This window comes from Anabrus simplex, chromosome 1 (genome assembly GCF_040414725.1).
Source record: "Anabrus simplex isolate iqAnaSimp1 chromosome 1, ASM4041472v1, whole genome shotgun sequence".
In the NCBI taxonomy this organism is placed as follows: Eukaryota; Metazoa; Arthropoda; class Insecta; order Orthoptera; family Tettigoniidae; genus Anabrus; species Anabrus simplex.
The window spans coordinates 67,638,347-67,657,991 of NC_090265.1; the positions used below are offsets into that span (position 1 = coordinate 67,638,347).

The 19,645-nt window shown below is 37.5% G+C and overlaps 1 protein-coding gene across 1 annotated transcript in view; it reads left to right on the forward strand.

Annotated features, from left to right (window-relative positions):
- Myo81F (Myosin 81F) overlaps positions 1-13,068 on the forward strand; it is a 718,007-nt gene extending 704,939 nt beyond the window's left edge. Inside the window, exons 33-34 of the mRNA XM_068228961.1 lie at positions 7,041-7,244; positions 12,892-13,068. Of these exons, the coding sequence (XP_068085062.1) occupies positions 7,041-7,244; positions 12,892-13,068 (381 nt within the window). The remainder of the gene's footprint in view (positions 1-7,040; positions 7,245-12,891) is intronic.
- Positions 13,069-19,645: the final 6,577 nt, after the last annotated feature.

Genomic DNA, 19,645 nt, shown 5'->3' on the forward strand with positions numbered 1-19,645 from the left:
ACCATTCCAGTGCCCCCCCTTTTCCAAAAAAAAAAAAAAAAAAAAAAATTTGAAAAAGGACTAAACTTCAATCAGTTATTCCTTCATTGCAATCCTATAAGCCTATAGAAACTCTTAAGCTTGTTGTTTGATAAATTCTTTGTGAACAAGTCTGCAGCATTTCTCTCTGATGCTACATATACAAACTCAGTGAACCCCTTTTCTACTAGTTCTCTACATACATGATACATGATGTCAATATGTTTTGACCTTTCACTCATGTTATAGTTTTTGCTTAATTGCTGCTGCACTGTCAGCAGAAACTTTACAAGGTGTATCCATAAACCTTTCCAGCCCTAGCTCTAATAGCAAATTCAACCAAGGTACTTCTCGAGATACCTCTGCCATTGCCATGTATTCAGCATCCATGGTAGATCTAGCAATACAACTCTGTTTCTTACTATACCAAGACACTGTTCCCCCTGCCGCTGTCGTTACATACACATTCACTGATCTTCTTGACTCAGTATTTCCTCCCCAATCTGCATCATAGAATACTTGTATGGACTCTTCATAATTTTTAAAACATAACTTGAAATCTCTAGTACCACATAGATATCTCATTATATGCTTCACTTCTTTCCAATCTCTAATCTTAGGTTTTTGACAATTTTGGCTAACTTTACTTACTGCAAACACAATGTCAGGTCTAGTATTACTTGACAAATATAGCAAACTTCCTACTGTACTGCGATAGATGGTACAATCAAATTCCTGCTCATCATTTTCAGCTGCTGTATACCTGCTTGGTAAAATAGTCTTATTCGGTTTACAGTCACTCATGGAAAAGTCAGCAAGTAATTTGTCTATGTACAGACTTTGATTCAACATAACCCTTTCTTTTGTCTCTTCTATTTTTATTGACAGTACGTTTGTTGCTTTCCCTAGATCTTTAATTTCTAACTGGTCTGTCAACCTTATTTTTACCATCTTAGCAACTTCTTTGTTACCAATTTCAATTATATCGTCAACATACAAACCGATGATACAACTCTCCTTTACATACACACATGATTCTTTGACACATCTCTTAAAAACTAGCCTTCTTATTATAGCATCAACACAAGCATTCCAGTCTTTACTCGAATTCGGTAGTCCATAGATACTTTTCTTCAATTTACATACATACTGTGGTTTTGGACATCCTTTTCTACAAACAATTGTGGTTGTTCCATGTATACAGTACAACTGTTTTCACTATTTAAGTAAGCACTAGTTACATCTAGATGTTCTACAGTCCAATCTTTATGTACTGCAATGCCTATCAACAGTCTCATTGTTTTCTCTTTATAACAGGAATAAATGTTTTATCATAACTAAGGTTCATCGGTCTCTTAAAATATTGGGCAAACAATCTGACCTTATATTTCTGAATGTTACCCTCATTGTCATATTTGAATGAAAACACCCACTTAAAACTAATTACCTTGATATTATCTGGTCTTTTTACAATTTCCCAGACATCCTTCTTTCTCACCCCATTGATCTCCACTTTCATGGCTTCCATCCAGTTATCACACTCTTGGCTTGACATAGCCTCCTGAACTGTTTTAGGTTCCACTACCCTCCCATGTCTAACTTCCATCACTGCCTTACAAACTGCACAAGTCTTCCCTTCCTTTGTCTTATTGACCTTCTCAGATTATTCCCTGGCTCTTGTATTGCTATAGGCTCAGCGTCTAGTTGTTCCTCTCTGGTCATTGACTCAACAGCCAATGTTTCCTCTCCGTCCTCCCCCGTATCTAACTCAGTCGCTAATTTTATCTCTGATTCTTCAGTGAACAGTATGTCAAAGTACGTTTCACTACCCTCTGCCTTTGGTACATCTTTTGTATGATATCAATTCCAGGACTTTTCACCTTATAGGGAAATGCCTGCTCCTCAAATACCACACTTCTTCTCACTATTACTTTTTTCCTTTCAAGACTCCATAATCTATATCCATCTTCAGTACCTGCCTCGTACCCTATCATAACGCATGACTCTGCTCTGGGATCTAACTTCCTGCTGTCTGCTCTCACAGCCCATGCCTGACATCCAGATACTTTCAATCTACCTATTTCTTTCTGATCCAACTTCCTACTGAACCACATTTCATACAGTATCTGAAAATTTATTGCGAGGATGGGCACCTATTTCTTAAGTACACTGCAGTCATTACTGCTTCTCCCCAGAATTCTTTTGGTAACCCAGACTGGATCAATAGACATTTAACAGTATCAAACATCATTCTATTCTGCCTCTCTGCTTATCCGTTTTGTTGTGGAGTGTACGGTACAGACCTCCTATGAGTAATACCATATTTGTGCAACTGTGCTTGAAACTCGCTACATATAAGTTATACTCTGTACCAATGTCAGATTGTACTACATTAATTCCTACACCATGTAACTTTTCTGCCTTTGCCTGATACCTGTTAAACACCTCCAACACTTCATCCTTATTTTTCACACGACAAAAACACCAGCTTCATCACACACATGTTTTGTTGCGATCTGTTGCCCACAGCTACAAATCACACACAGCTAGCAGTTCAGATGTTGAGATGTATGAATGTATTGCACCCTACCCTGTCCTAATTGCACCTGACTAGTTCATCTCAGGGGTAGTTTATTCGGAAATGGGTTCCTATCCAAAATCCCTTGCATAACTGGACAGGATAAGGTACGTAATTCTGTGAAATGAGAACCATAGAATAGAGGATAAAATCTCATTTATTTACTAAAAGGCAAAATTCTATGAGACAAGCACAGATGACCACAAATAAATGAACTTGTGAAAGCAGACTGTGCTGAAAGCACAGCATGCAATGTTAAATTTTGGATCTTGAGAACAGGTATAGTGAGTATGATACAAAAATTACTATTTCCTAGACTAAAGTGATGTCAGCAGGGAAGAGACCTCAGAGGATTGAATGGCAGATCAGGAATACAAAACAGGAACAGAGAGATCATTCCGAGTATTTAGGATGTGTATTCTGATGGTACCATACAGTAATAAGTAATAAGAGAAATTGAATCAAGGTGCAACAAAGCTAACACAGCGAGCCTACAGTTGCAATTTATGGTATTCTGTAAGAAAGAAGAGCTGCTGGAAGAAACTATCTTCACACCGGTCTGTTTTCAGACCATCTTTGATGTATGGGGGAGAAACCTAGGTGGACTAAGAATATCTTATTCACAAGTTAGAAGAAGCAGACATGAAAGTAGTAAGAATGATTACTGGTACAAACAAGTGGTAACAATGGCAGGAGTGTACTCGTAATGAGGATGTAAAGGCTGTGAGTAGTGGACTCAATGGATGAAGCCATGGGCTTCGGTGGTGGGGTCATGAGGGAAATAGAGGAGAGTAGGTTACCTAGGATAATAATGATGGACTCTGCCATGGAGGGTAAGAGAAGTAGAGGAAGACCACAGTGGTTAGATTCAACTTTTACTGATTTAAAGCTATGAGGTCTGGAAAGTAAATGAAGCCACAGGGCTAGTTAGTTACAAATAGAGGATTGTTGAGATGTATGAATGTATTGCACCCCACCCTGTCCTAAATGCACCTGACTAGTTCATCTCAGGGGTAGTTTATTCGGAAATGGGCTCCTATCCAAAATTGGATGCATAACTGGACAGGATAAGGTACATAATTCTATGAAATCAGAACCGTAGAATAGAGGATAAAAATCTCATTTGTTTACTATAAGGCAAAATTCTATGAGGTAAGCACGGATGACCACAAATAAATGAAATTGTGAAAGCATTGAGAAACTCAGGTTCCTTAAGTTTGCACTTATGACTCAATCACAAATTTACAAAGTTCATAATGTTTATTATTGTTCACATGAAATGCGTAGAATTTTTGTCATTTCTAAATTGTATTTAACTTGATAAGTCTTAGTCTTGTTAACCAGGTTACCCTGATTGTCTGAACGTTTAGTACATAGAATAAGTGAATCACCACACACAATTAAGGCCCCATGTATCTGGGTCAAATGAGGCATATAACACACACAAATACATGGAATGAGACCTCAGACAAATACCCACAAATAACAAAATCACTGGCTCTAAGGCGTGAATGTGGTCACTCAAGCAAAGATGAGATCAAAACTCACAACCCACATGATGAGCCAGAACTCACAGAATAACACAAACAACTCATAGGACATTTTAAAACGAAAACATGGCAAATGGATGCTACACAATCAACACAAACAATGTAACATAGAGGCAACTCATCATGCAAGGCATAAATCCTGAAAACAGACACAGGTGCAATTTGCTTTTTTAAATGGTTTGCTTCACATCAAGGCACTGGGGTTCGAACTGGTGTCGGCCGGATCACTTCCTATGTCTGTAAACATGTAACCTTGCTACATGACATAGCTTTGAGTTGGATGACCTTACCTTTTGTCATTTTTTTCATTATGTCATCTCTAATGAGAGCCTTCATTGACAACCAGAGCATATTTATGCAATGCAAAGTGTGGAAAAGAATGCGTGTCTAACAGGAATTTAAATCCCTCCACATTCAGCCTTACGGGATATCCCTTTCCTTACCGTGGCTGGTTCATTGGAGCCAATAACCTTCTTTCCTTTCTATCCGCAGCCTCTCGGTAGGACATAGATTATGGGAATCTCTTTCCTCTTCAAAGACAACTCGGTCAGTAATCCACACAGAATCTCAATTCGTTCATAGTCTAGCCATGTTCACCATCTGCCAGGGCTCTATAATTCACTCATTCACCATCTCACTAGATCATAAGTATCCCACAGTTAGCAAAGCTCCAAGCTTTCCACCACTACGTCCACTGTAAACATTGACATAGTTCACTAACACACTGCTCTTAGCTTAGAAGATCAATACAATATCTCAGGTATGGCCCAGAAAGGCACGGTATCCATGTGACATCCTGTCTGAAGTCCTGGGTTCATGGCAAATAGCAGCTCCTCTCACACAAGCTGTAAATTCATGCACATGTAAACCTGAATCCCCATTAATCATTACTTGCCTGTCTCTCTATAGTCTTTAGTTCAACTCTAGGTTAAACCTTCATGGTCCTAAATTAGTGATAACTGCCTAATTATTGCTGTAGCATATCTCAAGAAAATAACAACTGAAACTCAGAAAAGAAACTCAGAAAAACGAAATAAAGTATGCTATTAAACTGGTGGTCTCACTTCAACTGAACACATTTGATGCAGTTCATCATTTAACTCCATTGTTATTTACATTAAGTGCAAAGTGGTGAGGCCACTGTTCTACAGAGTAGGTAAAGAAGACAAAGATTTAGCTTGTTACATTTTGATGATCTTGGCCAGCTTGTCCAGTCCTCCAGGATTTAGGCTTCACTACCAAACACTGGGGGGTTCCTTTATCGTACTGAGTTTGAATTCACCAACTGCCCCCAACAAATTTCTTACATTTATTAATCTAAGCAACTGGCCCATATTATGGCTCGAGAATCCTTTATTAATTATTTTCCTTCATTAGGGTCTGGAAATGGTCGATTATTTAAATACTCATTGTTCTTCAGCACATAGTCGAGGTTTGCCGTGTTCCTTGGCTTTGAGAACAGAGGATCCTGAGAGGATTTGAATTTTAATGGGCGAAGTTTAAACTATCTGTGTTTCCATTTGAACCTTCACCTCCTTCTCATACAATGTGGATGCAGCCACCGACTTTCTCTTTGCCTGCATGCTGGAACTTCAGCTTGCTTGCGCATCGGACTCCTGGTTCGCGTCCCAGGTAAAGCCTTCCCAATACATTGAGCGTCATATAATAGCCCTGTGCTCGAATACGGACAGGTTCATTGTGTGTGTGGTTTTTTTTTTTAATACTTGTCCCTGTTTATCAGTGACTATTATTTAACCATATTACTTTGTTTCTGTGTTGATCCACCCACTTAATTTTTTCTTCTCTTATCTGTTAAAACTGGAAGACATATTAATGCTGCTATGTATAACCCCTTCACTATGTATTGCATCGCATTGTGTGTATCATCAGACATGAGCATATCGAACAAATGGCCATGCGGTTGCACAGCTGTGAGCTTGCATTCAGGAGACAGTGGGTTCAAACTCCACTGTCAGCAGCCCTGAAGATGGTTTTCAATGGTTTCCCATTTTCACACTTTCATTAAGGCCACAGTCGCTTCCTTCTCACTCCTAGCCCCTTCCTATCCCATCAGCGCCATAAGACTTATCTGTGTCAGTGCAACATAACGCAAATTGTAAAAAAAAAAAAAAAAAAAAAAAAAGAAAGATATGAACATTATGTCTTTGACTGCACTTCTGATAATGTTATCAAAATGAACAAAAAATATATCACAAATTTAGAATGCTGTAAAGGGTAAATGAGATCAGACTTGAATAAATTCTTTGATAATTTTCAAATTTTCCTCTGATTTCAGAAGCTTAGACTGCAGAAGGTTCTATGGTCTTGTTACAAAGTACAGTAGTCATGTTTTTTATCTAAGTAAATTTTACTATTGAAGTCAAGACCTAGATAATTGCTAAATTCTGATTTACTCTCCTGGAGACTTGATGATTGAGCCATGTGGCAGAATCCATCCTCCTTTGATTGATTTTCCTTTAATTTCATTTTGATTTACTTCAAGACCAATTTCTTATAATTTACTCTTATCCATTAAGGGTTATAAATTTCATGTTGTTAAAATTAACATGTTCTTAGGATTTCATCAAGAGTGATCTTTGCTTTATGTGGCTAATGATGACCCCTAGATGGGTCGAAACTAGTAGCATGTAATTTTAAAATATTGTGAATGTATTTTGTATTGAATAGGTGGAAACCTCACTGTGTTGTTACTCATATGTTACTCTTATCCAACTAAGACACTGTCATCCACAAAATCTCTTTAGTTAGCCAGTTTGCTTGTAGATATTGTGCTCTATTAAGTTCTCAGTGTGATCAAAGAGTTGATGCTTATTACAACCAGAATGGTAGATGATAAGTATAAAATTGTCTTAACTGAATGTCTTTCTTTACAGCAATCCTTCACTTCCAATTGGCCCCGCAAGTTGTGGCTTGCAGTTGATCAGGATGGGCTTCATTTACTGGAGCACCGCTCAAGAAATGCTTTATGCACATATGAATATGACAGCATTTTGAGCTACAGTCCTGCTCTAAATTGCCTGATGATAATCACGGGTAATGAGAAGAAACAGAGCAAGGTCATTCTCACTACATCTCAGGTATGTTGTAATGATATTTTGGAACCTAACCATCAAACAATAAAGTATTGCATTTTCATTCTAGATGTAATTTAAATGTGTCCTTGCACTATAATTGAAGAGGGCACTAAGTTAATGAAACGTAATGATATAGGAGAATTGTGGTTAAATAGATAAGCAGGTCAGGTACAAAAAGAAAAAAGAAAAGATATATTTGTGCCAGAAGACATAGTGGAGACACATGCATGCAAATGATTCGAAATTATAATTATCATTAATTATTAATCATTATTAAATGCTATGAATGATTTGAAATAATAATTAATGGTAAACAGCTCTATCAATGAAATAATGTACATTTACTCAAAATTCCTCTGGAAAAAGGTTAAACAAGTCAGTGCTCTGTGTAAGAATTATTTGATGCGTAGGTAAGTCCTAAACAAAGGGAAGTTTTATGAGGAAATTAACACTTGAGTGAAGAATTCTTGATGACTAATAAACCATATAAAATGTGAACATCTGTGCCTTAATCTACTGTAAAACTTTAGTAGGTACAGTAGAAGTCCGCTACAGCGAGTACGGCATATAATGAGAACTCCGTTATAGCGACGATTTGTTTCTGTCCCTTCAAAATTCCTACATTAAACTGTGTATCGTCCTTCGGTTACAGCGAGAACCCTATCACTGACGCATTCGTTATTACGAGCGATTAAGCGTGCGCAATTTTTTCTGTTACCAATATTTATGCACCCCAGCGATGATATTGCATGCGATCGATTACCTTCGGCATCGTTTCCTCGCTATGTGTACTAGCAAGTTCTCTCGTCGACATTCGAAGGCGATGTCGGAGTCTATTAGTAATACCCGTCGACTGCTGTTCTGTAAAGAAAATTCGAAATGATAGAGAACATATTTTCGTAATGCGTTAATAACGTGGCCGATAACAGTTGTTAACTCGTTAAAAATTAAGGCTGACTAAATGACCGCTTAATTTTGAGGCGAAATATTGCAATTAAGTAAGAATGGGATACACCTCGAGATATGGCAGAGTGCTTAATTGATTTCAGCAGTTAGTTTATATTTTCTTGCATCTGGTTAAATTACGTGAAGGCTATTATGAAAATTTATAGCGAGAAGGTTATCATTTCTCTACTGGCGCTTGAAGTGTGTTTTCATCATACGTATAGTATGCTATTTGAATAAGAAAACTGAAACGTTTGCAACAAAATGCGATCGATCATTTTCGGTGCGGTATAGTTTTTTCACTTTGTGCATTTGCGAGATCTCTTGTCGACATTCAAAGGCGATGTCGGAGTTGATTAGTAATGCCCGTTGACTGCTGTTCTCTAAAGAAAATTCGAAATGAAAGAGGATAACTCATTTTCGTAATAAATGCGTAAATAACGTGGCCAATAGCCGTTGTTGACTCGTTAAAAATAAAGACTGAAGTACCAGTAAACGATATCTTAATTTTAATGTTATATATGAAAATTAAGTAAGAATGTGATACACCTCAAGATATGGCAGAGTGCATCACTGATTTCAGAAAAGCTATTTACATGTAAATTTTTCGCGAGGAGGTTATAATTTATTTAAACATAGGAATTTCATTTTGTCCGTATTGAACTGAGAAAGGATGTTAGGAAAAACTTAAAACGGTCCACCTTTTCAATACAAAAATGTTATATTTATTTATAACATGTATTTGCACTTGGAACTAGTTTCGACGCTGTGTTTACGTCATCATCAGCCAAAATGTGGGAAATAGGCAAGATGTAGGCATTTATATTACACAAGGCGTTACATTAAACAATACACATCTTATAAGGAGATAAAAACAGGGACGAATATAGAAACAAATGAATCGTTGAGAAAACAAAAGTTATACATATTAAAAATAACCTTAACCACATATCTTGCAGTGCGAAAGTGTTCTTCTTGAATGATTCCTGAATATATATTTAAAAAAAAACACTTTCGCACTGCAAGATATGTGGTTAAGGTTATTTTTAATATGTATAACTTTTGTTTTCTCAACGATTCATTTGTTTCTATATTCGTCCCTGTTTTTATCTCCTTATAAGATGTGTATTGTTTAATGTAATGCCTTGGGTAATATAAATGCCTACATCTTGCCTATTTCCCACATTTTGGCTGATGATGACGCAAACACAGCGTCGAAACTAGTTCCAAGTGCAAATACATGTTATAAATAAATATAACATTTTTGTATTGAAAAGGTGGACCGTTTTAAGGAGATTATAATTTATCTACATGTGTTTCAAATATGTTTTCATGATACATATACGGTTAGGTTAGGTGACGCCGTTTGAAGAAGAAAACTGAAGTATTTGCCACAGAAACCTCTGGAGCGATACCGTATTTCTCCAAATACGAGACTTTTAGTTTCCTCAGAATCTCATGCGAAAACTCAAGGGTTGTCTTGCATTCGCAGCCTAACAGTAAGTTAATGGATATCACTGGCAACTACTGCGGTAACTACGCTGCTTCTTTTCACACGCACACAAAACTCGTTGACAATAAATGACTGCCTCTTTACTATACATCGCTAGCTGTGACAACCAGTTATACAGTGCGGATGATGTTATTCTCTATAGAGTGATAAATAAGTTACAAGATTGTGATCAACTGCAACGTGACCTCGAAAATGTTGTGAGATGGATAGCAGGCAATGGTATGTTGATAAACGGGGTTAAAAGTCAGGTCGTGAGTTTCACAAATAGGAAAAGTCCTCTCAGTTTTAATTACTGCGTTGATGGGGTGAAAGTTCCTTTTGGGGATCATTGTAAGTATCTAGGTGTTAATATAAGGAAAGATCTTCATTGGGGTAATCACATAAATATGATTGTAAATAAAGTGTACAGATCTCTGCACATGGTTATGAGGGTGTTTAGGGGTTGTAGTAAGGATGTAAAGGAGAGGGCATATAAGTCTCTGGTAAGACCCCAACTAGAGTATGGTTCCAGTGTATGGGACCCTCACCAGGATTACCTGATTCAAGAACTGGAAAAAATCCAAAGAAAAGCAGCTTGATTTGTTCTGGGTGATTTCCGACAAAAGAGTAGCGTTACAAAAATGTTGCAAAGTTTGGGTTGGGAAGAATTGAGAGAAAGAAGAAGAGCTGCTCGACTAAATGGTATGTTCCGAGCTGTCAGCGGAGAGATGGCGTGGAATGACATTAGTAGACGAATAAGTTTGAATGGCGTTTATAAAAGTAGGAAAGATCACAATATAAAGATAAAGTTGGAATTCAAGAGGACAAACTGGGGTAAATATTCATTTATAGGAAGGGGAGTTAGGGATTGGAATAACTTACCAAGGGAGACGTTCAATAAATTTCCAATTTCTTTGAAATCATTTAGGAAAAGGCTAGGAAAGCAACAGATAGGGAATCTGCCACCTGGGCGACTGCCCTACATGCAGATCAGTATTGATTGATACAGTGCCTATGTGTAATAACATCACTGGATCTCAGGAAATAGTGACGAGAGAATGGCGTTTTATTAGCCTCTACAAACATGTTTCTCAAATCTGCAGAATGGCATCAAAACATGCAAGACTTCGAATTCTTAGAAAGGCCATGGCTACTCAGTGGCAGAGTTAAAACACGTCTATTGTACTTGACGCTTAGTAAAATTAAGTTTTATAGACAGCAGGAATATTTTCGTGAAGGATAGTGGTATTGTAAAGATATGTGGAAAAGGTATTGCCGGCAAATTTTCAATGGGTTCTCGTTGATATTATGATGCCAATTTTAAGTTAATGGTTATTAAACACTCAGAAATGTAGAATAATTGTGCAGCCGCCAGAAAATACAGCATAGGCCTAACTAAAGCCAATATTTGGCGTTAGCATGAAGACAAAGAGCTAAAAAAAAAAAAGTGCATTATACAAAAAATGCTTTCAGTGGTCCGCAACAAGGACGCTTTAAAGAAGTCGAAGATGAAATTATGAGGTAGGTGCACGAAAAGCGCAAGGGCGGAATGGCCATGTCGGGGCGCAATAAACTCATTCGTTGGCTTTCAACGTCCGCAATTAGGCCTATACGGCACATCGCTGGCCTAACCCGGCAAGCGAGATGTGCGTGTAACAGTAGCCAGTTATATCTGACGCTGAGTAAAAGTAACAGTTTTATAGACAGCAAAAATAATTTCCTGATGGATCGTCGTATTGTAGAGACGCACGGAATAGGTATGCCGGCAAATTTTCAACGGATGCTCTCCGTTATTATGATGCCAATTTTAAGTTAATGATCCTTAACCCCACAGAAATAAAGAATAATTGTGCAGCCGCAAAAAAAAAAAAAAAAAAAAAAAATGGCATGACGAAAGTCAATGTTCGGCATCTAAAAATAGGCTAAAATTGCGTAGGCCTACTGTAGAACAAAGGCATTCATATGATTTTACAAAGTACTTTTTGAGCCTGATATAAATTTTTTGAAGGAAAAAGTGGGGTTCAGCTTGGATATGGAGAAAAACGATACTGTATTTTTTTCAGAATGAAATTAAACATACACTTTCAAGTAGTATCGGATTTCAAAAAATAACAAACAAGTAAGCCGTAGTGTGGATATCATCTGCGGAAACGCAAATTTTGAACAAACTGATTGCCGTTTCATACAAATTTTAATGTGCATGAAGGTTTTCCGACTTTTATACAAAATCGGATATAACGACAGTCCGCTATAGAGAGTAAATTTTTCGCCATTATGAATTCTCGCTATAACGGACTTCTACTGTATCTATATTTAAGATCGTATATTGGTGTAGACTGTTAGTAAAGTACCAAAAATGAGACAACAGAAACAATGAAAATATAGTCTGCACAGAATGAAACTGGATGAAACAGAAATCTCTTGAGCTATATTGGCATTCTGAAATTTTTTTAACACTTCCAGGAAAAGGCGATTGAAATTCTACAGATATGTTCTGGGAATGAACAATGATAGACTGACCAGAATTCTCAACTTTGCCCTTTCTCTAAAAGTCGGGAACAATTATTGGTTAAGTAAAACTGCAAGAGACCTCCAGAAAATCGGCATCACAGGGAAGACTGTGGTCAGATCTACATTCAAAACACTAGTCGAGAAAAACAATTTGCGAACGAACCCAAAACTAGAACCATCTAAACCTGGATAGAAGAACACAAAAGAATTTCAGAATTGAAGATGGAAAGATTTTGGGAAAGAGGAAATCGGACACATCAGCAAAATAATTTTACCGAGCAAGTGGTCGTATGCTTAGGGTCGCGTGTCTGTGAGCTTGCAATCAGGAAATAATGGGTTCGAACCCCACTGAAGCAGCCCTGAAGATGGTTTTCCGTGGTTTCCCATTTTCACACCAGGCAAATGATGGGGCTGTAGCTTAATTAAGGCCACGGCCGCTTCCTTCCAGCTCCTAGCCCTTTCCTATCCCATCGTCGCCATAAGACACATCTATGTCGGTGCGACGTAAAACAAATTGCAAAAAAAAAAAGTTTAATTCTGCTCCTTACTTGGTATAACAACATAAATTAATAATAATAATTTTTGTTTGGAACAACCTTTTGTTTTTATTTTCCCATTTTATGTCATTGTAACAACTTCCTCTTTTATGTTCCTAATATATGCCTGTCTTGTATACTTCCTACACAAATGTACTGTTCACAGGGCTTTCAGATATCCAATCTAATTCGTGAGTACACGGAAGTACTACAAGGCTCTCCACAGCAGGTACGCAAACGGGATGCCAATGCTAAGAAGAGGAATGGTAATGGAGGTACTTCAAGCAGACCTGTGAGCATCTTGCACAAACCAGCACCAGTATTAGATGCAGCAGCCAGCTAAGGCCTGCTCGGGCCCGTCAGTATGGAGAGGTATGGCAGTTGTCTCTCGGAGCAGCCTGAAGAGGGATCACTACAGCCACATCTTCCTGTTGACGGACCCCGGCCAGGAACTATCCTTAGGGTCTACTACTTGCAGCGATGTCACTGTGCACATCATGGACATGATACCCATTAGAGAACAAAGAAAGCGAGAGAGAGAAATATCCACTAAATGCCTATGAAGTATTATACCTAGTCATGACAGACTGATGCCATTAGAATATTTACCAAACTTTGTTTTGCTTGTATTGTGGTTGCCACAATAGGATGTAAAGAGATGAAATTATACAATACAATACATGGTACTCATAAAAGGCTTTAGAATCTCAGAATCTAGAAGTAAATAATGTTTAATCATTCAAAACAGGCCATCTGAATTGGAAAATATCTCTTACTAAGCTTTCTTAACTGCTGTCTGTAAATAGCATTGAACCATTGATAGAATCTTGCCTCCATTTGTGGCAACTCAGTATCATTGCACCAAACTTGAAATATACTGTAGATGGTTAGCCAAATAGTATCAGGCTTTAACGCTTCATAAACTCTTTTGTTTCCTTAGAATATTAGAGAATAAACTGTGTTGATGTATAGCTTTCCTTGGTGCAATTTTAATTTCTCTTATTCTATTTTTTTTAAGTGGCAGATTAGTTAAGTGATAGTGTAATCAAGACCACGGTGTATATAAAAAGTGGATCTCTCTAGATGGTGTATATAAGCAGGCTGCAGTATTCTTTAAAAGCTAGTACCAAATTTTAAAGCATGACACTCCTCATTGCTGATGTTTGGGATGACAGTATTTCTATATAATAAGATGATTTACTTCTTATATGTACATAGTCACATCATGTAGGCTACTGCAACATTTTAATAATGAATTATTATAAATATTTTAATTCTACAAGTAATCACAAGCCCACTTCATTATTAATCATCTAATTTCCAAGGATGATTTTGTAATCATTCAAATTTGTTAGAAAATCCCTTAATGAATTCAAATCACGTTTGTTTCATGCTTTGGACTAGGTTTATATCTCATTGATATGAATTGCATCATTCCATTGATTTATGGGAACTTATTTCTTAGAGCTTCCATGTAATCACTGATCACTGCTTCTGAAACGTCGGCATGGTATGTAATTTTGTAACCAACATCCTTGTGGTTTTTAATAAAGATTTTATTACTCTCCTCATTCTTCTTTCCATTATCTGTCATCAGTTTGTTATTCATACAAGTAAATTGGAGATTATAAAAATTATAAAAAGATACATATCTGGATGATGAGTAATCTGCATTGGGCTTCTGAACTCCAAAACTATCTGTTAACACAAATACAGAGTATGGGTACCATGCTGGGTAAAACACTAAATAAATTATAACTAAATAGGGTATAGAGTCATTTGAATTAAGAATAGCTATAAATCCTCCATGCTTTCAGTCAGCAAATTTATTTAATACCTGTAATCCATCATCATTAGTGGATCCCTCCAGCAGGCTGGGTAGGATTCGTGTGTATGATATGCTTCCATCTGTTTCTGCCTTTGTAAACTTCTTCCCTCATCACATCTTCCATTGTTTCTCCCCTTTCTTTTGTTAGATCTTTAATTTGGTCTAACCACTGGCTTCTGGGACAGACTGGTCTTTTTCCAAGTACCATCCTCTCTAAGTACTTCCTGAGAATCTGCCTCCCCTGTATTTGCTTTACATGGACAAAAAGTTTCAGCTACATAGCTCTCAGTCGAGTTTATCAGCATGTCTCGTTTGATGTAATCATTCATGATTCTGGCCCTTCTCATATTCTTGGAAATTATTTCAAATGAATGCAGTTTAATGATGTCTGATGTATTTAATACACAACTCTCCAAGCTGTATGTCATGTTTGGCAGAAGACATTTTTAATGTCTGTTTTATTCTTAAAGGAACGTTCATGTCCCATATTCGATTCCTCACTCAGTAGAAGTTAGATCATTTTGACATTTGATTTTTTACTTCTGGTTTAATATTCCCATTACTGGAGACAGCACTTCCAACATAGCTAAAGTTTTTCACTCATTCAATTTTCTCTCCATCAATGTGAGATTACATGGACATTTTCATAGCCATTGTCTTTGTTTGCTCATAATTATATTCTTTGAGCCTGCTGCTCCATCAATCCAACCTCCTTTGTGTCTCCTGCTCTGTCTCTTCCCAAATCGTAACATCATCAGCATTAATAAATACATTCAAATCACTAGCATCCACTGATTTTATTCTCTGGATAATGATATCCATCAGTATGAAAAAAGAGTAGTAGGGACAGTGATCTGCCTTGTTGCAGCCCTCTCTTCACTTGAATCCATTTCACCCTGCCGTTTTCCACTTGCACAATGCTCTCACAACCTTAATACAATGTTGGGATTTTCCAAATTAGATATTTTGAAACCCTTTTGTCTAGGCTTTCCCATACTTTACTTTTTGACACAATGTCACATTTCTTTTAAGTCCAAAAACAACAGTTATAGGTTTATCCTCCTCTTTTGCAGTATATAATATATATAATAATTTTGTGTGGCTATTTCTAGCCGAGTGCAGCCCTTGTAAGGCAGACCCTCTGATGAGGGTGGGTGGCATCTGCCATTGGTAGGTAACTGCGTGTTATTGTAGTGGAGGATAGTGTTATGTGTGGTGTGTGAGTTGCAGGGATGTTGGGGACAGCACAAACACCCAGCACCCGGGCCATTGGAAGTAACCGATGAAGGTTAAAATCCCCGACCCGGCCGGGAATTGAACCCGGGACCCTCTGAACCGAAGGCCAGTACGTTGACCATTCAGCCAACGAGTCGGACAGTATAATAATAGTATAGTTATTTATTGAACAAAATAGGCTTTCGCCCAGTTACATGTTCCAGTATGCCAAATTCGAAATAAGTAATAATATGAACACTACAGAATACAAAACAAATACTTAATCTACTATGTGGCCTCTCACACATGGGTGGATCACCAGCTCCATATGTAAGTGCCACCCCTAACTAACTAAACTATGAAATACTGAATCTACACATCTAACTAAACTCTAAATCACTAAATCTACTTTGTGGCCTCTCACATGGGCGAAACACCAGCCCATGTGCAAGATGCCACCCCTATATCTATACTAATTCTGTTCTAAATCTTACCTGCCATGTCATCCCATCCTGGTGAGGAATAAGCCCCCCTCTCTGTGATGACACGCCCGGCCCTGTCTCGTGGAGACCGATTGCGACCCCACAGATCCTTAGAGCTGACAATGCTAAATTCCTCGCCCTTCCATTATGCAACAGGCCACGTTCTTTTGCAGTACTTTGATTATCTGTCTAATAGCCAAGATAATATTGTCCCTCTGTTGTGTCTGAAATCATATTGTTCTTCAGATTGGTGTTCTATTATTGCTCTTAGCCTCTTCTCTATGATCTCCTTCTTCTACTGCTTTTACCACACCTGTTGTGTCGTGGGTGCAAATTGTGTTGCACACGTGTGGATTTGGCCCGGTTTTATGGCAGGATGCCCTTCCTGACGCCAACCTTATACGGAAGGATATCATCACTATTACGTGTTTCTGTAGTGGTTGGTAGTGTAGTGTGTTGTCTGAATATGAAGAGGAAGGTGTTGGAATGAACACAGACACCCAGTCCTCAAGCCAGAAGAATTAATCAAACATGATTAAAATCCCCGACCCGACCAGGAATCGAACCTGGGACTCTCTGAACTGAAGGCCTCAACACTGACCATTCAGCCAATTCTCTATGATCATTTCCATCATATGTGATAGCAAAGTTGGTCCCTTCCTCCTACTTTCCTTTCTTAAATAATGGTATAAGGAGCCATTTCTTCAAGTCATCTAGTAATTTATTCTCTTTTTATATTGCTCCTAGTATTTGGAGTAGCCACTGCATACCATGTAATTCTGTTGTTTTTATCATATCTGCTTATAATTCTTATGCTCCTGATGACTTTCCTCCTTCATCAGTTTCAGGATTCTCTTTTCTCAGGTTCATCAAACTCACAGATTTCAAGTTCATTTTCTTTTCTCCTTTCAGGAACCTGTCAAAATAAGTGTTCATATCCCTTGTGCATTCCTAACAATGGTCCTATCTTGTCTTCCAGTTGCTTTTAATATCCTCTCTGTCTGTTCTTCTACTCTTCAATACTCTATACAACATTTTCTAGTTCCTTTACAATCCTCTTCTAGTTTTGTTGTAAATGTCTCCCAGCTCTTAACTTTTCTTCCCTAAAATTCTCTTTATCAGTAGTTTTCCATCTCTACATTCTTAATAATTATTAATGGTAATACCATTTTACAGTACAAAAGAAAAACACATGGTAAAAAAAGAAATGGAGTGAAAGAAAAATGTACAAATATGATATAGGTTATTTACAAGTAACTTATCATTTATGGAGATTGTGTAAGTGATTTTTCAAATTAGACATTAATCAGTTAATCAATATCCACTTCGTTTAGGGATCTTGTCATTCTTTCAATTTGACCATGGAATGCATAGAAGATAGTTCTATGCATATTTGTGGACAGTATATGAAATCTTACATTCCCCTCTCTAGGAGTTTTAAGTAATTCACCAATGAGTGGAACAATTTAAAAATGAAAAGTGTATCCAGAAATTCATGGTGTTGTCATAGACAATGCAGATTTAATGACTGTTCTAAAGCTATATAATCAATATTAGCATGAGGGAACTGTGCTCTAAATGAATATAAACTAAGAAATTCATGTTTTACAGAATATATTCTATGAAAAGATACTCAGGTAACAAAGCTAGCAGGAGCAAAATATATATCTTTTCTTTTTCTACCGCTTTTTCCCACACTAGTTGGGGTCGCGAGTGTGAACTGTGTCGCACATGTGGGTCTGGCCCTGTTTTATGGTCGAATGGCCTTCGTGACACCAACCCTATATGGAGGGATGTAATCACTATTGTGTGTTTCTGTGGTGGTTGGTAGTGTAATGTGTTGTCTGAATATGAAGAGGAAAGTGTTGGGACAAACACAGACACCCAGTCCCCGGGCCAGACGGGAGGCCAGAGGCGCTTAAAATCTCCTACCCAGTCGAGAATCGAACCCAGGACCCTCTGAACCAATGGCCTCAACGCTGACCATTCAGCCAATGAGTCAGATAGGAGTGAAATATATATAAGTTTAGGAAACAGATGGAGAGCAGCGACTTAAGACTGTGTGTATCGAGTGCACATGAAAGAAAAACATTGGTCCAATTTTTTCGACTGCAGCCTTCACTAATTGAGGATAAAATAATAATGGTCATTGCTGGCAAGTAGGTGCTGTGTAAGGTGAGAGGAGGGGGACAGACAGTCTAGAGAATGGAGAAAAGGAGTAGTTAAGGCATGGTTTGCTTCCCTGGACCTGAGCACTAGTCGATGTCCAACTGCAGAATCTCTAAGAGCGAGAGGGTAGGAAGTTGAGGGTAAATGTTTGAGGACTTTAACTGTAAAACATTCATCAAACATGGTTTGATGATGCTTGGTGTGAAAGGGGACAGGAAGATCTATGTTAGGGGTTTTGCAGGTATTAGAGTGGCCACATATAAGTTTAGCTAGTATGTTGCTAGTTAAATCAGTTAAATCAATGTAGAAAGCTGGGCAGAGTCTGCATTAAAGCTGGTAGATGATGCTGGATGAAGTACAGTCATGATAACCTTTCATGGGGAAGACTTGCTGGTGATGCTACTGGCAAAAGTAGTGTAGGTATATGTAAACAGGAGATTGCTAGTGAGTGTGTTCACAATGAAAAGAGCCAGAATGTGTGGAGGTTGGTATGGTTCATAGTGAGTGAGAATGTTTTCATTTGTCCACAACAAAATATTATGATCATCTCCTAGAGAAAGTGGGAGGGGTTTTACAAAATAACATTTAAAAAAGCACATAATATGCTTGACAAAGAAAGTTTAGGACTCTGAAATAAAATGTGCTTCAATTTGTTCAATACAAAAATAATTAAAGCTAGAAAAACAGTAAAAGTACTAGTAGTATACATAATAATGGGTTGTAGGATACAAAATACAATTATATATGGTATTGCCTTCAGACAGAAGCAGCTACAGTGACTTCATGTGATTACATTTCTTTCCTAATGTCATACCATATGACATGAAATGGCTGTAAAGACAGGAGAACTCTTCTATTCTCCTGAAATTTTAAGCTATATTTTGATGAGTTCTTCTTCTGTATATTCCTAACATTGTCATCAAGTCATAGGTAAAATTATGTATGACTGAACATTGATTTCTCCCCCTTTTTTAAAAACCTGTAACATTGCCTTGAACTAGTCCAAAACATGCAGTTACCTAATTACAGCTGTAGCTAACAAAAATTCCAGAAGCTTCATTTGTGTATATATTCTATTCTACTGTTGTGACATTATATTCCTTTCTTACTTTTGTTTTAGTTAAAGTATATAGAGTAACTCTACAATGTTGTCCAATGTCCATTATATACAAAAGCTGTATATTTGGTGTATCATATTTATGATAGGCTGATATATTGAAATGCTA